General features: G+C 40.1%; 1 protein-coding gene across 1 annotated transcript in view; it reads right to left on the reverse strand.

Annotated features, from left to right (window-relative positions):
- The window catches only part of TXLNB (taxilin beta), a 57,761-nt gene extending 41,324 nt beyond the window's left edge, over positions 1-16,437 (reverse strand). The window contains exons 1-3 of the mRNA XM_055432961.2: positions 16,279-16,437; positions 13,125-13,577; positions 2,481-2,572 (exon numbers count right to left, since the gene is read on the reverse strand). Of these exons, the coding sequence (XP_055288936.2) occupies positions 2,481-2,572; positions 13,125-13,563 (531 nt within the window). The 5' untranslated portion in view covers positions 13,564-13,577; positions 16,279-16,437. The remainder of the gene's footprint in view (positions 1-2,480; positions 2,573-13,124; positions 13,578-16,278) is intronic.
- Between the last annotated feature and the right edge of the window lie 7,350 nt (positions 16,438-23,787).

The following is a 23,787-nucleotide window of genomic DNA, read 5'->3' on the forward strand; positions in this document are numbered from 1 at the left end:
AGAAGGAACAAATCTCATGCATGATGATGTTCACTGCACCAATATTTGGTAAAACAAACAGTGGAAGGAATATAAATGTCCCCAAACTAGAGAACCAGTAGAATAGAGTCAATTAATGGAAAATTTCATAGCTTTGACAAAATATAATTATGAAGAATACATGTGAAAATGATTGTCACATGAGCCAAAAAACAGATACTAAATTCTATGCACCTAATGATGATAGCTATACAAAAGGTATCTTTGTATAGTAGAACTGAAAAGGAAGACAGATAAGTCACCATTCATGTTTTAGATTGTAGGATTAGAGATATTTTTACTTGTGTATTCAACATTTTCCTTATATCATTGTGATGTAGTTTATGTGATTAAAAAATAAAAGCATCATTGGCAGAGTTAAACAGTCACTAGTCATTCAGGGTTTCAGAATTTCTTTGAGGCTGTGCTGTGCTGTGCTAAGTCGATTCAGTTGTATCTGACTCTTTGTGACCCTATGGACTGTAGCCTGCCAGGCTCTTCTGTCCATTGGATTCTCCAGGCAAGAATACTGGAGTGGATTGCTGTGCCCTGCTTAAGGGAATCTTGCTGACCCAAGGATTGAACCTGAGTCTCTTATGTCTTCTGCATTGGCAGGTGGGTTCTTTACCAGTAGCGCCACCTGGAAAGCCCCTTCTTTGGATCTGATGTATGACAATTCAGCATAACGGTGTACATGAATGTACAAGGAAGAAAGGAAAAACTACACAGGGATCACAGGACTAAAATCAGAGTGAAAAAGAAGGTAAACAAGCCACTCATAAACTACTCCATCAATAGGGCTAAGATGCAACCAGAGACCTGAGTGGTTTGTGGGTCTCAGTTTTGGATACCTTCTTTAAAAAAAGAAGATTAAAAAAAAAGAATTATCTTCAGGGCTTCACAGGGGCCGATGCAAGTGAGAGGCCCTAATTCTTAAGCTTTTTTGATGTGAGACGTTAAAGCTTCTGCCTCCAATGCGGGAGACCTGGGTTCAATCCCTGGGTTGGGAAGATCCCCTGGAGAAGGAAACGGTAACCCACTCCAGTATTCTTGCCTGGAGAATCCCATGGACAGAGAAGCCTGGTAGGCTACAGTCCACGGGGTCGCAAAGAGTCGGACACGACTGAGTGATGGAACGGAATGGAAGTCTGCCTTCAGGGGCAGTCCAAGCTACTGCCAGGAGGAATTGTTTTGTTGGGTGGAGGGGTTGTCACTCCTTCTCTGAAAGAAATAAGTAAGTGAAAAAAAATGAGGAAAAGAAGCAGAAATGAGAGCGAGGTGGCGTATTGCCCAGCCTCATCTCCACAGTGGGTCTTGTACGCCTCGAGGCTGGTGCATGGACCTTTAGTCAGGTTTTGTGAGGCCTCACTGAAACTAGCGGTGCTGCCTTTGCTGAGCCCTTTTTTTCTTCCAAGTGGACTATTGTAAGAGTACTGGTGAGGAGACCATCCACTTCACAGATTCTCGGAAGTCTGGGAGTGGCTTCTCTTCCTGCCACTGGCCCTAACTTGTTGAGAGGGAGACTGCATGTGGAGGATCTATAACTGGAAACAAAATCCATGTCAAGTGCTTTGCCATTGTGGGGGACAGGAGAAGAATGTAGACCATGGAGAATGAATGAATGTATTCATCAGGAATAAATGAGAATGTTTCACAAACATTAAGTAAACCTCTGCCTTATTTGCGGAGAAGGCAATGGCAAGCCACTCCAGTACTCTTGCCTAGAAAATCCCATGGATGGAGAAGCCTGGTGGGCTGCAATCCGTGGGGTCGCTAAGGGTCGGACACGACTGAGCGACTTCACTTTCACTTTTCACTTTCACACATTGGAGAAGGAAATGGCAACCCACTCCAGTGTTCTTGCCTGGAGAATCCCAGGGTCGGGGAAGCCTGGTGGGCTGCCGTCTATGGGGTCACACAGAGTCGGACAAGACTGAAGTGACTTGCTGCTGCTGCTGCTGCTGCTAAGTCGCTTTAGTCGTGTCCGACTCTGTGCGACCCCATAGACCGCAGCCCACCAGGCTGTCCCGTCCCTGGGATTCTCCAGGCAGCTGCCTAATTTGAGAAGACCATTCCCTCAAAAAACCTGTGCTTAAGAAACAGTTGAAAGTACTTTTTATTTCTAGTGTACTTCTGTTTCATTGCAAAGCCAAAAAGAACTTTTAAATTTTCACAACTTTTAATTATCTCTGATTCGCTCTTCCATCTCTCAAATTATGCACATAATTGAAGGTGGAGTGATTCCAACTCTGTTCTCTTTCTTCCTTTTGCTTTTATTCCTCAGTTTTTGTGTTTCTTTCTTTCCTTTTTAAAAACTCTGCCTTTGTGAATTCTGATTTTGACTTGCCTGAGGTAACCAGCCATAGTCTATAATGATGTACCTGAAAAGCTAACAGCCTCCTTTTCTCAGCTCTAACCAGAGCTTAAATCTTTCTGGCAAAAGGGCTAATCAAAGAACTTACCAATTCAGCATATTTCTTGAATAAAAAATCAAACTTTTCCTCAGGAGTTTGCAACTTGTTCAGATTTTGCATTAGCAGGTTGGCTTCTTTGCCTTAAAAGAAAACAAAAACCATAAAGACATTTTAAAAATTAAGAGTTGAAGTCAGATGATAAGGACTGGAATCTCAGGTGGTCTCCTTGTGCTAAGTTGCTTTGGTCATGTCCGACTCTTTGTGACCCTATGAACTGTGAACTGCCAGGCTCCTCTGTCCATGGGATTCTTAAGGCAAGAATGGTGGAGTGGGTTGCTATGCCCTTCTTCATGGGATCTTTCCAACCCAGGGATTGAACCTATGTCTACTTGTTAGCTGCTATCCAGCCTTGGGCAAGTCACTTAACCTGTCTGAGATGCAGATGTAATTTTTTTTTTCCCCTTTGAAAAGGAATGACACCTACTTTGGAAAATCAGTGATTAATTGAGAAGTTTATAAAAATGTGTGGTACAGTGTCAGGTTCATGGTAGATTCTCAATAAATGTTGACTATAAGAGTAGTCCCCAAATTCGTTCTTAGTTACTTCCCCTTATATTCTAAATGTTCCAGGGAATTGTGAACATTCTGAAAATATTCAAAAGAATAAAAAAACACTGACTTTATGGAAGAGTAAATCATCTACTTCCCCATGTTAATTATTAAAAAAAAAAAAGAAGCAAACCAGCCTATATCTGAATACGATGAAATAGCCGGCATTAACACCTGGAACTGTAAAAAATTTCAGCCCAAAGCAGAGAAACTTGACAGTTTAGTCTGCCCATGTTTTTGGTTTTGTTCTTTTAGTGCCTCTATTTTGGGGAGGGAAACCAATTGTCTTGTTTCTGTGTGTGAGCCTATTTCATGCAGTTTGGGTGGGAATGACTCTGATCGTATTCCCTATCAGAAAATAAAGTCAGTATATAGAGAAAATGGACCCAAGACATGCAGGGCCTTTTCCCCAGGCCTTTTTGTGTCTCTTTGGTTACAAGTTTAGCCTCTCTGGGTCTTCCCTTCTCCCACTAGGTCTTAATCTCTGTTGTCAGTTTTGTTTTCTGTTCCCAGTTGGAGTTTGTGTTATGTTTAAAAACTCATCTGTTCATGATTATTTGATAGTGAGCCTTAGATTCTTTCTTTTCTTTCCCCATTGTTCTTCCTTTTGTCTTTTGAGCTCAGCCTCCCAGTTAGCCTTCCTGAGACGCCTGAATCTTTGGTATCCACAGGGATACCTGTAGATCTTTCAGTAGCCACAGGGTTGAGGGTTGCAGGCAGGAGCTGGACCCTGAGGCTTACACACACATACCACTGAACGTATCTTTGCCAACAGTAGGGTCAAGGTGGAGCAGCTCCCTCATCCTCACCTACCTGTCTAATCTGAGTAGAGAGGTCAAGCCACCCAGTGGAGCCTATGTTTCCAACCTGCTTGAGAATGTTAACAATTTTGACAACCTTTCCCACAAGAACAGGCTTTTCTCCTTTGCTGGAATTTTTGCTTTCATCCTGGAGAGGCAAATATATCATGGAATTAGGATTTCCAGGTGAAATATAGGACATGGGACACTCTTATACTAAAAATAATGGTGTCTCTGAAATTTAGTGTTCCTTGGGTGGCTTGTATTTTCATACTTGCTAAATCTGGTAACTCTAATGGCATCAAAGAATTTTAGGTTTAGAAGGAACTTCAAAGAACACCCAGACAACTGGTTAATTTTATAGATTAAGAACAGAAAGCCCAGAGAAGCCCAAAGTTATGTAATTAGCACTGGCAGAGCCAAGGCTTGGATCCAGGGTTTGTCTATTTGTTCTAAATCACTCCACTCCCATGTGGAATTTTGATGCCAGGGAAACCTAGAGAAATAAAAAAGAAACTTCTTTTGAAAAAAGAAAAAAAAAAGAATGACCTCATTCCTAACAGCTTGTTTCATCTATCTTTGCTGAGTGAGTCAGTTCAGAGACATGGTCTGAGACGGGGGGAGAGGATGGGGGTGAATGGTGCCCGACCAGCAACCCAATTATGGCTTATGGCATAACACTGCCTTTAAACTGATAATTCTGCTGAACCACCCCAACTAGGCCTGGCTTTGAGTGATTTCTGTAGCAGCAGGGATGGCTTGTGTTGGTCTGGCCATCCCTTCACCCTTGTCTTCAGTTTGTGGAAGGTGGTCACATGATGACTGCTGTCCTGGATTCTGTTCTGTTCTGTTCCGTCGCTCAGTCGTGTCTGACTCTATGCGACCCCGTGGACTGTAGCCTACCAGGCTTCTCCATCCATGGGATTCTCCAGGCAAGAATACTGGAGTGGGTTACTGTTTCCTTCTCCAGGGGATCTTCCCTACCCAGGGATTCAAGAGGATCATTAAATGGAGGATCTCCTCCATTAAAGGCAGGAGACTGTACTGTTGATCATGTCTGGCCCAGAACCCCGTATAGTGTTTGGTCCATGGTAAGTGTTTAGTGAATCTTGGTAATAATAGAACTAAACAGAGCCAACCTGTATACACTAATATCATGTAAATCAAATAAACACTGTCTAGAAAACAACTTTGTGATCAACTGGAGGAAAGACAGGTCTTCCTCTAACTTGTGACCTTTAATGTATGCTTAGCATAGCTCTCAATGTGAGTATCAACCAGAAAACCATATCATGTTTCTCTTGGGAAAGATAGAAACGCTTGAGTGAGGCCAGTGGGTCTCTTTTTCTATGTTCAGTATCTTCTCTCCCTTTAGTTTTTCTAACAATGAGAACAGTTGTTTTTTTTTTAATTGTCACACTTGCTGAGGTCTTTTTCTGCTCTCATATTCTCTTATATTGTATAGAAGTTTAACACTCAGATGCATCAATCCACCCTTCAAAAATGATTTCTACAAAAAAAATCCAAGAAATTGGAGAAAAACATGTATATAATCCATAACTTTGTAACATGAGAGAGCTTAGTTTTTACACGTCCATTAAAATTTTGCTGGATTAAAGTGCTGTGTGCGATCGTGTGGAAGAGAGATTAGACCAATCATCTTGTAAGAAAGGCTGTGATTACAATTTCAGGAAATGGGGTCATTAGGTGACAGTGTCAGACACAAGAAGAAAAATCAGCTTTATGTGTTTAAACTACTAGCAGTTTCTTAGCTCTAACTATAAAGAAAGCTTTCCTAAAAAGAAAAAAAAAACACTGAGCCTAATAATGAGATTAGCAAGAAGAGATAAGAAAGTCTTCCTCAGTGATCAGTGCAAATAGAGGAAAACAATAGAATGGGAAAGGCTACAGATCTCTTCAAGAAAATTAGAGACACCAAGGAAACATTTCATTCAAAGATGGGCACAGTAAAGGAAGAAACGGTATGGATGCAACAGAAGCAGAAGATATTAAGAAGAGGAGGCAAGAATACACAGAAGAACTGTACAAAAAAGATCTTTATGACTCAGATAATCACGACGGTATGATCACTGACGTAGAGCCAGACATCCTGGAATGCGAAATCAAGTGGGCCTTAGCATCACTAAAAACAAAGCTTGAGGTGATGGAATTCCAGCTGAGCTGTTACAAATCCTAAAAGATGATGCTGTGAAAGTGTTGCACTCAGTATGCCAGCAAATTTGGAAAACTCAGCAGTGGCCACAGGACTGGAAAAGGTCAGTTTTCATTCCAATCCCAAAGAAAGTCAATGCCAAAGAATGCTGAAACTATTGCACAATTGCACTCATTTCACATGCTAGCAAAGTAATGCTCAAAATTCTCCAAGCCAGGCTTCAACAGGATATGAACTGTGAACTTCCAGATGTTCAAACTGGATTTAGAAAAGGCAGAGGAACCAGAGATCAAATTGCCAACATCTGTTGCATCATTGAAAAAGGGAGAGAGTTCCAGAAAAAATGCTGCTTTATTGACTATGCCAAAGCCTTTGATCGTGTTGATCATGGATCACAAGAAACTGTGGAAAATTCTTAAAGAGATGGGCATACCAGACCACCTGACCTCCTTCTTGAGAAATCTGTATGCAGGTCAAGAAACAAGAGTTAGAACTGAACATGGCACAAGAGACTGGCTCCAAATCAGGAAAGGAGTACATCAAGGCTGTATATTGTCTCCCTGCTTATTTAACTTATATGCAGGGTGTGCGAAATGCTGGCACAAGTTGGAATCAAGATTGCTTGGAGAAATATCAATAACCTCAGATATGCATATGACACCACCCTTATTGCAGAAAGCAATGAGGAACTAAAGAGCCTCTTGAAAGCGAAAGAGGAGAGTGAAAAAACTGGCTTACAACTCAACATTCGGGACTCCCCTGGTGGTCCAGTGGCTAAGACTCTGCGCTCTCAGTGCTGGGGCCCTGAGTTTGATCCCTGGTTGGGGAGCTAGATCCCACATGCCAAAACTAAGACCCTGTGCAGCCAAATAAATAAAAATAAATATTAAAAAACCTCAACATTCAAAAAACTAAGATCATGGCATCCAGTCCCATCACTTCATGGCAAATAGATGGGGAAACAATGAAAACAGTGATAGACTTTATTTTCTTGGGCTCCAAAATCACTGTAGATGGTGGCTGTAGCCATGAAATTAAAAGATGCTTGTTCCTTGGAAGAAAAGCTATGACCAACCTAGACAGCATATTAAAAAGCAGAGGCCTTACTCTGCCGAGAAAAGTCCATGTAGTCAAAGCTGTGGTTTTTCCAGTAATTATGTGTCGATGTGAGAGTTGGACCATAAAGAAAGCTGAACACCAAAGTACTATGCTTTTGAACTGTGGTGTTGAAGACTCTTGAGAGTCCCTTGGACTTAAAGGAGATACAACCAGTCCATCCTAAAGGAAATATGTCCTAAATATTCATTGGAGGGACTGATGCTGAAGCTGAAGCTCCAGTAGTTTGGCCACCTGATGTGAAGAACTGACTCATTGGAAGACCCTGATGCTGGGAAAGGTTGAAGGCAGGAGGAGATGGGGATGACAAAGGATGGGATGATTGGATAGCATCACTGACTCAATGGACATGAGTTTGAGAAATCTCTGGGAGTTGGTGATGGACAGGGAGGGCTGGCATGCTGCAGTCCATGGGGTTGCAAAGATTTGGACACAACTGAGTGACTGAACTGAATAATGAGATTATTCCAGGGAAAACAAAATAAAACGGAACCTTACAATAAAAAAGAAAAATATCAGAAAAAGCAGTAAGAAATAAATATATCCATTTCCAACTTGGGTCAGAAGAAAGTACTAATCATTTTACTCCAAACAATTATTTTTCCCTTACTTCACTTACTCCTCTAAACCCTCCTCTCTTTTCAGCATCTGACCTAAGTTTGAGCATCCCAACGAATCTATTCATGAACCCTTCAGTCTCTGTGGATTCCTCTCTCCCCTAAATTCATCTGGTCTTCTACCATTTCTTCCAGAAAATTTAGCATGTGTTTCAAAGCTACAGTTTGTTTCCTTCTCAGAGTGAAACTAGAAATCAAGCTAAAATCTTATAAAATAGACCACCTGGGAAGGTGACCGTTCTAAGGCAGAGTAAGTCAATAGCTGAAAAGACTTTAGAAAACCAGTGTCCTAGTCAAGATGCTACTCAGAAGGTAGAACTGAAACTCCCCTGTAACTGGAAAGATGAAACCCATTAAACTGAACTATGGCTCAGCTAAATGCTTTTCAACTGACATGCCAATGATTTTTGTCTATCTTTGGCCCTGAACATCAGTGACTTTAGGTCTGCACTTTGCTTTCTTTATGACTAATCGCACAATCACATCAATTAGTTGAGTAACTTTTTTGGGGCAGACTTTAAATCTCTCTAGGCTTTAATTTTCCTATCTAGAAATTGATACATTGACAAATTCTGAGCTCATAATAGACCTGTGGGTCAGCTTTGTTTTTCTCCCAGATTTATGCTTCAGACCCATGATTTCCTACTCAATCGGTTATCAACATGAATATCAAAAGGGATATTACATTTATCATTGTTTTGTGCTTCTTACTATGTGGTACTTGTGCCACTTACATAATGTTGATAGAGAAGAGATGAATAAGACCTGTGAGCTGGAGGATGGGGTGAGGGGAGGAAGGGACGTACTTAGACATTAACAGGACAGGTCATGGTGCTGTCTAGTGGGGAATCTGTTTGAATTTTGTTCAGTGCCAAGGAGAAAGTGACTCCACCAACTAAAGAGATTTTAGTGTTCCCTCAACTGCTCTGGCATACAGTGTGTTACTTGTGAGAGGATATGCAGCCTGTAAAGGAAAAACAAGTCCTGGGTGCTTGGATTGTAGAGACATTTCCCAGATATTAATCAGTGCTCTGTGAAAGATGGATGTTTTTGGTCCAGTAAATTTAGGAAACATTGTAAACTATGCCCATTACTATTGGAGATTTTCACTGTTGTGTATGTTAAAGGTCAGAGAATTCTGGCAGTTGGGAAACTATCTTGGTCTGAAATTTCAAACATCCCAAAGCATATACTTTGGAAAATTTTGAGTTAGAGAGTCAGAACATTTCAGTATATCAAAAATATCAATAAAGCAAATGTTATCTGACAAACATACAATAATTAAAGATTGGTCTTTAATCAAATATATAAGCAAAGACTAAGGCTATGTCTTAGATATGGATTGAATGACATACTAAAATTCTGTAAAAGTTCTGAGTAGTTTATAAAAGAAGACCACAGCTGGCACTTTATATTTTTTCCAGAAAGGTAGAGGAAGCATTTTCTGAAACATAAAACCATTGCTTCCATGATCTGTTTGTGTCAAAATTACCCAGAGTGCCGTGGCCCCAATCCAGACCTACCAATTCTGAATCTCTTTGCTCAGGAATGGCAATTTTGACAAATTCTGTATTTGATTCCAATGCACAGTTAAGTTTGAAATCATTGGTCTATATCATAGTTTAAATAACATAGTAATGTCATTTAATTGATAAATAGTCAAGCGGTTTGTTGAAGCCACTTGCAGGCAATTGAAATGATGTTTAAAAAGGTGGTTGCATATTTAAATTAGCCTAAAAATATTGTTTAACTCATAATGTAGCTGAAATAGTACAATGTTTAGAGAATATACCAACAGTCTTCAGAGGAACAGCTTGAAAGTATCAGCGGCTTATACACATGTAATTAGAGTGCACCCATGTGGGCACTCTGATCACAAACATTGATCCTGATGAACATATTCAATTGAATTTTGTTAATTTATATATAATGGCAGAATTAGTTGTGACATTTTTTTCTTTCTCTAAAATTTTTTGATTATTTGGTAAAGGAAAGTGTGAAGTCACTCAGTCATGTCCGACTCTTTGCGACCCCGTGGACTGTAACCCTGCTAGGCTCCTCCGTCCATGGGATTTTCCAGGGACGAATACTGGAGTGGGTTGCCATTTCCTTTTCCAGGAGATCTTCCCAACCCAGGGATTGAACCCAGTTCTCCTGCATTGAAGGCAGACGCTTTACCCTCTGAGCCACCAGGGAAGAAAGTATGTGGTTAATACGCTTCCCAGGTGCATCTGTGCAGTAAAGAATTAGGTAAAGAATCCTGCTAGTACGGGAGACCCAGGTTCAATGCCTGGGTCGGAAAGATCCCCTGGAGTAGGAAATGGCAACCCACTCCAGTATTCTTACCTGGAAAATGCCATGGACACAGGAGTCTGGCAGGGCTACAGTCCATGGGGTTGCAGAATTGGACACGACTGAGCTACTGAACACAGCAGCACATGAGGTTAATAAAGATTTTTAAATAACTCGTGGAAGACAGAGTAGAAACCAAAATTGGTTATCTTTAACTTTACCCCTACTTTCCTCATACCTATCGCCCATTATAACACATACAAATTCCTATGTAGAAGTAGTTTTAGAGTGATAAAGCCAAAGATCTTTCCTGGTTAGTAATGCTTGAAATCATTCACCTTTGCAATGTGATTTTAAATTATCTTATGGAAAATTTAACAATGACTAATGCAAAAGCTTATTTCTGAGATGCCTTGGATAGAGAACAAAAAATACCTCTATAACACAGAGCAACTTTATTCTCTTTCCCAAAGTTCCAAAACACTAGAGTGATTCCACTTGGTATTATCTGAGTTAGTCTTTATGCTGAGTAGGTAAAGTAGCTGTTTGAATGTGTCTTTTAGCCCTTCTTGAAAGCATTGCCAGCAGTGGTTTCAGGCCTCATAGTGAGGTCCTGTGTCAGCACAGACATACTTTGGGGTTTGCACATAACCTGAACCCAGTTCTGACTCCAGTGCCCTTGATCTTTCACTTCGCCACACTGGCTTCCAGAATTAGCAAGATGTCTCAATTAGCACTGTCTCAATAGATTCTCCCTCCAGCTTGGGATATAGGTATATAAACAGATAATTGCTGCAGAAAATTTAATGGAAAAGTACAGAAGATGATGCTAACTCTACCTGGGCATGTTAGGGAATGTATCACATAGGAGGTGGTGATTGTAGTGAGTGTATTAGTGAAATTTCACCAAGGAAGACAGGCAGAGGACACTCATGTGTAGTAACATGCCCTCACTCATAGCTAAAAAATTAACTCTCTCACCCTTCTTGTATAGCCATTTTTGGTCTTACCAACCCCCCTACCCCCTGCTCTCCTAACAATTTCCTGTGCCAGTTCTAGCACTTATCCTATATAGCAATTAGTGTACATGTCTACTTTCTCTCTAGACTTAGAGTCCTTAACCAAAGATCTTTTTTTTAATCTTTGTGTACATCATGAGAAATGCTGGGCTGGAAGAAGCACAAGCTGGAATTAAGATTGCTGGGAGAAATATCAATAACCTCAGATATGCAGATGACACCACCCTGATGGCAGAAAGTGAAGAGGAACTAAAAAGCCTCTTGATGAAAGTGAAAGAGGAGAGTGAAAAAGTTGGCTTAAAGCTCAACATTCAGAAAACTAAGATCATGGCATCTGGTCCCATCACTTCATGGGAAATAGATGGGGAAACAGTGGAAACAGTGTCAGACTTTATTTTTGGGGGCTCCAAAATCATTGCAGATGCTGATTGCAGCCATGAAATTAAAAGACGCTTACTCCTTGGAAGGAAAGTTATGACCAACCTAGATAGCATGTTAAAAAGCAGAGACATTACTTTGCCAACCAAGGTCCGTCTAGTCAAGGCTATGGTTTTTCCCGTGGTCATGTATGGATGTGAGAGTTGGACTGTGAAGAAAGCTGATTGCTGAAGAATTGATGCTTTTGAACTGTGATGTTGGAGAAGACTCTTGCTAGTACCTTGTACTGCAAGGAGATCCAACCAGTCCATTCTAAAGGAGATCAATCCTGAGTGTTCATTGCAAGGACTGATGCTAAAGCTGAAACTCCAATACTTTGGCCACCTCATGCAAAGAGTTGACTCACTGGAAAAGAGTCTGATGCTGGGAGGGATTGGGGGCAGGAGGAGAAGGGGATGACAGAGAATGAGATGGCTGTATGGCATCACTGACTCGATGGACGTGAGTTTGAATGAACACCGGGAGTTGGTGATGGACAGGGAGGCCAGCATGCTGTGATTCATGGGGTTGCAAAGAGTCGGAGACGACTGAGCGACTGAACTGAACTGAAGCTCATAAAGACTAGGCATTAGTAAATATTTGCTGAACCAGTGAACTAATGAGAGTGAAAGTATTTTCTGCAATTTTCAACATTCTATAATTAATATATTTCTGAAGTTTTATTAAAATAAAAAATATTTTATATATGTAGTAATGGAAATACTCAAGTGATCCAGTGACAATCATTTTATATACAAAACCATCCTTATGTTTAGACTTTGTTTAAATCTAGATTCCACTAGCTTTGCTTTGAACAATATCCTTTTCATTCATTCATCCTTATAACAGATATTCAGCAAATATTCACTGAGCACCTAGCACATGTCAACCACTGTTCTAGATGCTAGACATCCAATGATGTCCAAATACACACATTGCCCATGCTCTTGAGATAAAAGAGCTAGTGGGGACGAGATGTATTAATCAAATAATCACAAAAATAAATGTATACTCTCAAATGTAAATGTCAGGAAGGAAAATACATAGTACAACTGAAATGGAAGACAAGAAGACTTCAGGGTGAGACTAAGAAAATGCCATTTGAGTTGTGAGCTAAGTGATGAGTTAAGTGTCCAGAGGGCCCAACTGGGAAATGGGGAGGGATTTCTAGGTAGAGAAAATAGAATGAACATGGGCCCTGTAGGGGAGTGGAGCATGGCCTGTTCAAAGGACTGAAAGAGAAGATGAGAATGACCAGCTACTAGACGGTGGTGATGATAGTAATGGTGTAATCAGGGTAGTGTGTTCAGAAAAGAGGCTTTGGGGGGTAACGATAAGAGATAAAGCTGGTTGGGGTTAGATATTAAGGCCTGAAAGACAATGTTAAGAAGTCTGGTCTTTGTTCTATGAGCAGTGGGAAACCATAGGGGACAGAGAGTAGATGGGTAACATACTGAAAAGTTCATTTTAGTTCTGTTGAGGGGGAGGGGGCTGGGGACAAGTATAGTAAGAGAAGATGTAGGGTGATCCCGAGGAAAGCGATTGTGCTAAAATACAAGTATGAGATGGCTTTTAGCAAAGGTTGGAAGAAGTGCCCTATTTTAGGAATAATTCAAAGAAAAATCATATATTAGAACGTAACTACTTGCCTAATCCTTTTAGAATTTTCTTCTCCAGTTTTTGCTCTTTGTTGCTGACAGGCTCTTTGGCTGTGGATGGCTCTCCAGTGGCTGCGGGTTCTCTCTCCGCCTCTTCAGGGGCCTCCTCGCAGTCTCCATCCTCATTGTCAGGTGGGTCTGTGTTCTCAGGCTGCTCCTTGACCATGATGGTACCCTCCTTCCCTGCCGTACCGGCAGCGGACCCGTACGTGTTAATGATGTCTTCCAGTTGTCGGTTCAACTCTTCAGAGATATCGTGGGGTCCCTGTTCCAGCTGTATACCTGCCGCCTGCTCTGGTGCTGGGAGTAGGGTTGAGTGGTCCTGATCGTTTTGCTTCTCCAGGCCATTTTGACTGGACAGTGCTGAACTGTCCCCCGCAGGTGTTGATGGTGGCTCCCCCGACAGCTGCCCAGGCTGATTGCTCTCCATACTGGGAGTGGTATCTGGTGGTAAGCACAGCCAGGGGTGATGTAGTTAACCCAGTTACAGGCGTATGGTAAGGCTATCCCCACACTGGTACCTACTGATTACAGTTTGTAACACAGAATGAATGTACTTCCACAAAGCATTGATATTGCAATGAGTTGGGTAGGAACTGAGAACCATTTCCAAATTAAGTCATACTGTTAGCGTAAGTTTGAGTTTGGTCTTTAATTTCCAATAGTATCTCCTATTATTGACATTAACAGATTAATTCAAGGTATTAATTTTTTCATGGTCATATCTGTCATTTTGCTTAGAATAGCCAATTTGTGTTACCATTCTCATCTATAATTCTAAGTTGATTTACAGTAATTGGAAATACATTAATTTAATGTTTAATCTACATTTAATGTCTTAAATTGATACTTTCCCCCTAAAGTTAAAACATTGAATATAAGAGCCACTGACCTTACTAAAATCACTCATGACAGTAACAGTCTAAATTATATTTTAGTGCATATTAATTAGTATGAGGCCATTGTGTGTTAGTCACTCAGTCGTTTCTGACTCTTTGTAGCCCACCAGGCTCCTCTGTCCATGGAACTCTCCAGGCAGAAATACTGGAGTGGGTTGCCATTTCCTTCTCCAGGGGATCTTTTAGACCCAGGTATTGAACCCAGCTGCATTGGGGGCAGATTCTTTACCATCTGAGCCACCAGGCAAGCCCATGAGCCCATTAATATAGATCAATTATTATACTGGATACAGGAAATACTTGCTTTACTGATATTTTCCCTTTCCCAAATGAGCAACATGTACTTATTAATCAGAAAAAACACTTTTTTGAGGTTCAAACCAGCATCATTTTTGAAATAAGACTGCATGAGGAAAGATGTAGGTGAACTAATGAACATGTGTGGAAACATGGTGATACTCATAATGACAATTCCTTGAATTTCTATACCATTATTTTCCAGTGAGGGCTTCCCTGGTGGCTCAGTTGGTACAGAATCTGCCCTCAATGCAAGAGACCTGGGTTTGATCTCTGGGTTGGGAGGATCCCCTGGAGAAGGAAATGGTGACCCATTCCAGTATTCTTGCCTGGGAAATCCCATGGACTGAGACGCCTGGCAGGCTACAGTCCATGGGATCACAAAGAGTCAGATGCGACTGAGCAAACATTCTGTCCTTTTGTCTTTTGTTCCAATATAAAAACTGACTTTCTTTTAGGGGTAAAAAATACCCCAATATATTGCGATTTTCTCAGTCAAGAAGCTTTAGGATAACAATAATTTTTAAGAAGTAGAAATGTCTAAAAAGCAGGGAGGGAATGAACCAGGGGAATAATCCAAGTATAGTGTAATAATCCCAAGTAATCCCTTTGGAAATAGGGAGTGAGAGAAGGGCTGAATCAGGCTTTCTAGGGTGGCTGGCTATCACCATTTCTAGAGTTGCAATGTTTGGCTTTGGCCTTTAAGTTATGGTGCATTTTACTTGTGAATAATAATTAATGGTAGTGCTGCTAATTAGCAGCATGAAATTACAACAGTGTCCTAATAATAGACAGATTTTGCTGTTGTGTTGGCATGAAAGTGAAAACAAAAACACACTGCTCCATGCACTATACAGCTTCCTCCTCCCCTTCTCAGGGCAGGTGAAGTCAAATGCTCAAATGTCAATAAGAACAGAAAATTCAGTGTCCAGACATTGCCACCCACTTGCGGCCCTCACCAAGTACTCAGTAACTTTGAAGGAAGAACTGTTTTCTCTCATTTATTTTAATTCACCATCTTTCTTATCAAATGATGCAGTAAACAGCTTCATTGTCTTCATCACTGGAATTCTTTATCCTGACCCCTGCTTGTTGGGCACACTCATCTAAATATAACTTATGCTTCCCCTGAACTTGGAGAAAGAGCCATGGCACCTGCTGTCCAGCCAGTAGTTATTTTAAGCGCTTCTAAAAGAAGCCCTGGCCTTTAACACCTCATCTTTAGAACTAAAAGGAAGAGAATACTTTTTAAATCAAATTGAAAACAGTCAACATTGATTGATTTAAACCCGTATGTGGGTTTTAAAGTGTTAGGGGGGCTTCTGAGGATGAAATAAAATCTAAAGTAAACCAGACTTCAAAGCAATGAGTTTAAAAACAGCTGTCCATAGGAGTTTTAGTGTGGTTAGTCTGAATACAAATGTTTTGTTTGTATTTGATTTATTCTTCATTCATCAGAGGCCATAATCATTGATGTTTTTATATTAAGTGCATGGATTTCTTTTAAACTCATGCTCCCTATTTACTTTAAAACAGAATAACTGAGTCATTGTAAACCACAGGACAACTCAATTCCTCAAAGTAGCCTCAACAAGTCCCCAAGAGGACAAAAACAAAAAAGTAAAAAAAACTCTTGTTCTTTGTAAATTGTCTCTTTCTATATCAATTAGTTTTACAGCAAGAACTTATTTCTAAGTTTTATCTTCTATAAACTTTATTGCCCATCTTTTGCCTCCTCTGAGGGAGAATTTTATTTTTCACTTGTCCTGGCAGTCCCATCAGTTGACCACACTCACACACATCCCTTCCTGAGCAACACATTTTACTTATAAATAAAACAATGGAAAGTTCTTCAACAGTTCACTGGCAGTCTCAAAGTTGCAAGTTTCGAACACCACAAACCGCACCCTACATCTCACAGGGCTTGGGGGAGTGTTTCTCATACTTACCAGAATGCAAGGCGCTAAGCAGAAAGAGAAAGGAGAGGCAAGAGGCAGCAAAAGCTAATCAGAGCAGCAGCAACAGCAGGAGACCGGCGGGCGGCTGCACTCTTACAGGGGAGAGAGAAACCAAACACACACACACGTACACACACATGCAGTGGGAGAGCAGAGCGGGGGTGGTGGGGGGATGGGGGAGAAAGAACATCCTGTGACACGGCAAGAGAGAAATACACCCAGGCTTCAGTAGCTGTCTCCTGGGCAAATGTCGTAGGAAAAAGAAGCAGCTGATAGATCTTAGCAGACTCTTAGCTTTGTCCTTTAAAAACTTTAAACTCTCAGTATACATGCCCGTTGCTAGTGCAGTTTTTCACTATGGTTGTTCTTTGGGGCAGAGATCAAGTTTTCTTATTTCTTGGTTTATTTCCAGTGTGGCCTGTGATTCATCTTTTTTCCCCCGCCTTCATATGCTAGCTTAATTAGTGTCAAGTTTCTAATAGGAATCAAGGAAAAAGAGGAACGATGGCATAACAGAAAGAGGCAGTAGAAGCACTTTAATTCTGATGTCATTATTTGGTTTCATTGTAAAACTTGAATATAAATTTAGACGGCTCTTTTGGCAGTGGGTTTAGTGCCATCTTCATGTACATGCTAATTGGTGTGACCTCGGACCCCATGTCTTACTCAGGTAACTGCCTTTATTCAAATAAGCCCCAGGGAAGCAGTTGCTTTTTCTTCTTTAGTTGCAGATTTTCCTGACTCCCACAGTGACATTTCCAAGTCTTTCCTCCCTTCTCAAATCCTGAACCTGTTCCTTAATCCTCAGAAAAAGAACCTCCTCTTCATTGACCATATAACGCTTCTTTTTCTTAACCTACGTCCATTCCCCTTTTCTCCTTTTTCTGGAGAATATGTTCCCACACTTTTCCAAATTGGATTCCTCCATCAGAGCTTCTCCTCTTGAGACAGGCTGGCATACTGATACCCACTGTGTTAGGCAGGATCGTGCCGCCAGATAGGCTTCCACACCCTAGATCTCAGGAACATGTGAATATGCTGCTTTACGTGGTGAAGGAGACTTTGCAGATGTGATCCACTTAAGGATCTTGAGATAGAGAGATTATCCACAATTACTGGATGGTTCTCATGTAATCACAAGGGTCCTTAAAAATGAAAGAGGGTCAGGTCAGAAAAGTAGACTTGGTGATCTAAGCAGAGGTCAGAGTGATGGAGGGACACAAGCCAAGGAATGTGAGGAGTCTTGAGAGGCTGGGAAAGACAAGGAAGCAGATTCTTCTCACAGTCCTGCAGAGGGGATGCAATTCTGCTGACACCTGGTTTCAGCCCAGTGAAACTCATTTTGGATTTCTGACCTCCAGAACTATAAAAGAAGATATTTGTGTTGTTTATAAGCCACTAGATTTGTGGTAACTTGTTTATGACAGCAAAAGGAAACTAAAATATCCTACTCCCAAACTTTCTCACCCCTTTCTCTGAGTTCAGGGGAGGCATAGATTATGTATAGATGGGTACCTAGTAAGTGGAGGTCAGGATAAAGAAATCCCAGAGAGGAAGACAATGATGCTGTTTACTGCATCATTTGATAATAAAATTGATGAATTAAAATGAGTGAGAAAAAAAATACTTCCTTTGAAGTTAATGAGTGCTTGGTGAGGGCCATAGTGAGTGATACTTCATATTGGATTGTAGCAAACCATTTCGGAGCAGTCTCTCAGTAAATACAAACAATATTTCGTCAGTGCTTCTCAAGTTTAAGTAATGTACATATTCTCTTAACAGAATAACTTAATGTTGAAATTAAAGGAAGAAAAAGAACTCACCATGACTGAAACAAGTTATTGCATGATTACTTCTACCAATATACACTGATATAAAAATAGGTATAACCTTCTGATATTTAATTATTATATGATAGAATTTTAAACAATTACTTCAAAAACCATACGAAAACAATAAATACAATTCATACTAACAACATTACTTTCATGTGACAGATAATATTTTGCTGAACCTGAATTGTTACTTGCAACATGAATACTGGTCCTTTTGAGTTCATGGTATTCTTCTACAATGTGCTTTGTAAAATGACTCCATTTCATCAACTCTTGGTCCATTCAGATTACTACATATGTTTCATTCACATGACCTGCCATAATTTCAATCGGACTTCCTTTTGTACGAATACGTCATTTACTGCCCTTTCTTATGTTCCTGTAATTATTAAAATAGTGCTTGCTGTTTTGAGCTGATTTAACTAGATATGCACATGATATTGAAGACACAAAATGAAAGATATATGTGTTAACATGGACATGACAGCTACCCAAATGACCCAGAATTGGCTTAAACAGGCATATCTTGGAGATATTGCAGTTCGGTTCCAGACCACCAAAATAAAGGCAATATTGCTATAATCAAGTCACATGAACTTTATAACTTCCCAGTGTATATAAATTATGTTTGCATTGTTCTATCACCCTTACGGCAGAAAGTGAAGAGGAACTAAAAAGCCTCTTGATGAAAGTGAAAGAGGAGAGTGAAAAAGTTGGCTTAAAGCTCAACATTCAGAAAACTAAGATCATGGCATCTGGTCCCATCACTTCATGGGAAATAGATGGGGAAACAGTAGAAACAGTGTCAGACTTTATTTTTGGGGGTTCCAAAATCACTGCAGATGCTGATTGCAGCCATGAAATTAAAAGACGCTTACTCCTTGGAAAGAAAGTTATGACCAACCTAGATAGCATATTAAAAAGCAGAGACATTACCTTGCCAACAAAGGCCCATCTAGTCAAGGCTATGGTTTTTCCCGTGGTCATGTATGGATGTGCGAGTCGGACTGTGAAGAAAGCTGATTGCTGAAGAATTGATGCTTTGGAACTGTGGTGTTGGAGAAGACTCTTGAGAGTCCCTTGGACTGCAAGGAGATCCAAGCAGTCCATTCTAAAGGAGATCAGTCCTGGGTGTTCATTGGAAGGCCTGATGTTGAAGCTGAAACTCCAATACTTTGGCCACCTCATGTGAAGAGGTGACTCATTGGAAAAGACTCGGATTCTGGGAGGGATTGGAGGCAGGAGGAGAAGGGGAAGACAGAGAATGAGATGGCTATATGGCATCACTGACTCGATGGACATGAGTTTGAATGAACTCCAGGAGTTGGTGATGGACAGGGAGGCCTGGCGTGCTGCGATTCATGGGGTCGCAAAGAGTCGGAGATGACTGAGCTGAACTGAACTGATACTCTATTAAGTGTGCAATAGCATTATCTTAAAAAATGTACATACCTTTATTAAAAAAATACTATTTTGCTAAAAAATGCTCTCCATCATCTGAGCCTTCAGTGAGTTTTAATATTTTTGCTGAGATAGTCTTGCCTCAGGGTTGGCTGCTGACTTACCAGAATTATGGTTGCTCAAGGATGGGTGGCTGTGATAATTTCTTAAAATAAGACAACAGTGAAGTTTGCCACATTGACTAGCTCTTCCTTTGACAAGTGATTTCTCTGTAGCATGCGGTCCTATTTGATATAATCTTACCCACAGTAGAGCTCCTTTCAAAATTAGTCTTTCCTTCCAAGCCTGCTGCTGTTTTATGAACTAAATTTATGTAAAATTCTAAATCATTTGCTGTTATTTCAACAGTTTTCACAGAATTTTCACCAGCAGTAGGTTCCATCCCAAGAGACCACTTTTCTTTGCTCATGCTTAAGAAGAAATTCTTTGTCTGTTAAGGGTTTTGCCATGAGATTGCAGCAATTTAGTCACATCTTTACGCTACATTTTTAATTCTGTTTCACCTTGGCAGCTACTTCCTCCATGGAAGTCTTGAATCCCTCAAAGTCATCCATGAGGGCTGGAATCAACTTCTTCCAAACTCCCATGAATGTTGATATTTTGACCTCTTCCCATGTTCTTAAAGGCATCTAGAATGGTGAATCCTTTCCAGAAAGTTTTCAATTTACTTTACCCAGATTCATCAGAAGAATCACCATCTATAGCAACTATTTCCTTAAAAATGTATTTCTTGAATGATGAGACTTAAAAGTTGAAATTATTCCTTGATCTGTAGGCTAAGAATGAAATTGTGTGAGCTGGCATGATAACAACACTAATCTCATAGTGCATCTCCATCAGAACTCTTGGATGACCAGGTGCTTTGTCAATAAACAGCAACCTTTTGAAAGGAATCTGTTTTTCTGGGCAGTAGGTCTCAACAGTTGGCTTAAAATATTCGGTAAACTATGTTGTAAGTAGATGTGCTGTCATCCAGGCTTTGTTGCTCTACTCGTAGAGCATAGGCGGAGTAGATTTAGCATAATTTTTAAGGACCCTAGGATTTTTGGAATGCTGATTGAACACTGGTTTCAACTTCTCTTTCTAACAAGAGAGTCAGCCTGTCCTTTGAAGCTTTGAAGCCAAGCATTGACTTTTCTTTAGCTATGAAAATCTTAGGTGGCATCTTCTTCCAAAATAAAACTGTTTTGTCTACACTGAAAAACTGTCTAGTGTTGCCACCTCCATGAATTACATTTGGTAAGTCTTCTGGATAACTTACTGTAGCTTCTACATCAAGGACTTGCTGCTTCACCTTGTACTTTTATACAATGGAGACGGCTTCTTTCCTTAAACCTCATGAACCAATCTGTGCTGGATTCAGGCTTTTCTTCTGCAGCTTTCTCACCTCACTCAGCCTTCATAGAATTGAATAGGGTTGGGGCCTTGTTCTGGATTAGACTTTGGCTTAGGGGGATGTTGTGGCTGGTTTGATCTTCTATCCAGACCACTAAAATTTTCTCCTTATTGACCAGAAGGCTGTTTTGTTTATCATTCATATGTTCATTGGAATAGCACTTTTAATTTCCTTCAAGAACATTTACATTCATAACTTTTTGTTTCATAAGACTTAGCTTTTGCCCTATTTTGGCTTTCAACAGACCTTCCTCACTAAGTGTAGTAATTTCTAGCTTTTGATTTAAAGTGAAAAGTGTATGACTTTTCCTTTCACTTAGAAGCCATTGTAGGGTCATTATTTGGCCTAATTCATTATCATGTGTCAGGGAATAGGGAGGCCTGAGGATAAAGAGACAGGGAAACAGCTGGTTGGTGGAGCACTCGGAACACCAGCAACACTTAATCCATTAAGTTTCCCATCTTATATGGGTGTGGTTTGTGGTGTTCCAACAAATTACAATAATAACACCAAAGATTACTAATCATAGATCACCATAAGAAACATAATAATGATGAAAAACTTTGAAATTTTTGAAGAATTACCTAAATAAAGTGACACAGAAACATGAAGTAAGCAGATGCTGTTAGAAAAAAATGGCACCAGTAGACTTGTTAGATGCAAGGTTGCCACAGACTTTTAATTTGTAAAAAATGCAGTATCTGTGAAGCACAATAAAGCAAAAGTCAGTAGAATGAAGTATGTCTGTATGTATTAATTACAATTAAAATGAATACAAACACACTAACCAAGGGCTCCCAAGAATATATCTGTAACCTGATAGAGGCCCAAAGAACTGGAGTAGGTAACTAAAAAGGCAATTTAACAGAGCTCAGTGCTGTATTATAAAATCAATCTTTGAAGAATAAAAATTAAATATAAGGAATAAATTTATTTTTTGAGAATAACATTGTTCTGTAAGTATAAAAAGAAAATAGTTAAAAGTCAAATGATACTATAAAGCTTATCACAAGAAACAATATTCTTTTGCTCTCCCCGTTACCCCTTCCTCTAACTTTGCCATGCTTCTCAGAGCTCCCCAGGTAAAAATATTGAACTATTACAGGTATTGCTTCTGTGATTTGCTTTCTCATTTGTAAATAAGATGCCTATATTTCTGTCTGTCCACACATCAGTTTTTGACATTACCTATTATTTTCCCATAATGATAGATGAAGTATTAAATTATTTATACTGCTTTCCTTTTCCTTATTTCTTGAGAAAATTACATATCAGTTTTTAATTCATACTCTATTTTTTAATTATTGAAATAAAACTCACTGCTAAATCAGATAGAACACTGTGATTATAGTTCCATTCTTTTGCAGCTTTCTGTTTTTCTTGGAGTTAATGATAGCCTTTTCATTTGTTTAGTATTAAGGACGGCAGATGCTGATTGCAGCCATGAAATTAAAAGACGCTTACTCCTTGGAAGGAAAGTTATGACCAACCTAGATAGCATATTAAAAAGCAGAGACATTACTTTGCCAACAAAGGTCCGTCTAGTCAAGGCTATGGTTTTTCCCGTGGTCATGTATGGATGTGAGAGTTGGACTGTGAAGAAAACTGAGCTTTTGATGATGAATTGATGCTTTTGAACTGTGGTGTTGGAGAAGACTCTTGAGAGTCCCTTGGACTGCAAGGAGATCCAACCAGTCCATTCTATAGGAGATCAATCCTGGGTGTTCATTGGAAGGACTGATGTTGAAGCTGAAACTCCAATACTTTGGCCACCTCATGGGTCGAGTTGATTCACTGGAAAAGAGTCTGATGCTAGGAAGGATTGGGGTTGGGAGGAGACGGGGACGACAGAGAATGAGATGGCTGGATGGCATCACTGACTCTGTGGACATGAGTTTGAGTGAACTCCGGGAGTTGCTGATGGACAGGGAGGCCTGGAGTGCTGTGATTCATGGGGTCGCAGAGAGTCAGACACGACTGAGCGACTGAACTGAACTGAACTGAAGGACGCTCATTCTTCCCAACCTGTACAAGAACTCTGTAAAATACCTCTGTATGCAATGTCATCCAAGATCAAATCTATCAGGTAATCTATATTAATGCATTCTAATATTTTCTTGGGAGATATCACTTCCGCATACAAATACCCTCAGAGTCTTGACTTCTTGCTCTGTTCTGGTTTGGTTACTTTCTTGGTCTGCTGCACAGCTGTGGTCCTAGCACTTCCTTTGCTGTCATCCTGGGAATTCCCTTTACCTCTCTCATGTTTCCTGATTTCCATTCTTCCTCTTTCTTGGTTTACTTCCTCATTTAGTGAAACACATTGTCTATTGGCTTCCTGAGAAGGCATTTATGGGAAATTTTTTATGTCTCAAATGCCTTTTTGCTACTCTCGTACTTAATAGTTTGGTTAGATATAAATCTTTTTACGAAAGGTAAAAAAAAATTTTGAATAAATTTTTTTTTTTACATCTCTATAAGAGTATTTAAGGCATTATTCCCTTGTCTTTTCATTCTCAACCATTGTTCTTAAACTTTTATTCCTGGTTCTTTGTGAGATCTACTTTTGTATTTCTCTCGGGACCCTCTTAGGATCTTCTCTTTAACTCTGCTATTCTGAAGTTTCACAACAGTAAAATTTGATGTGAGCCATTTTCATTTATTGTGATGGGTACTTAATGGGTTTTTGATCTGAAGACTCATGTCTTTAACCTCCTTCCCCCTGTGTATTTGGTCCACATCTTGTTCTCCTCTGGGCCTCATATCCCTGAATCCAGAATCTTTTAGTTAAGTTTCTCACAGAACAAT

This window comes from Moschus berezovskii, chromosome 10 (genome assembly GCF_049115385.1).
Source record: "Moschus berezovskii isolate FMDL1 chromosome 10, NW_MosBer_1.0, whole genome shotgun sequence".
NCBI lineage: Eukaryota > Metazoa > Chordata > Mammalia > Artiodactyla > Moschidae > Moschus > Moschus berezovskii.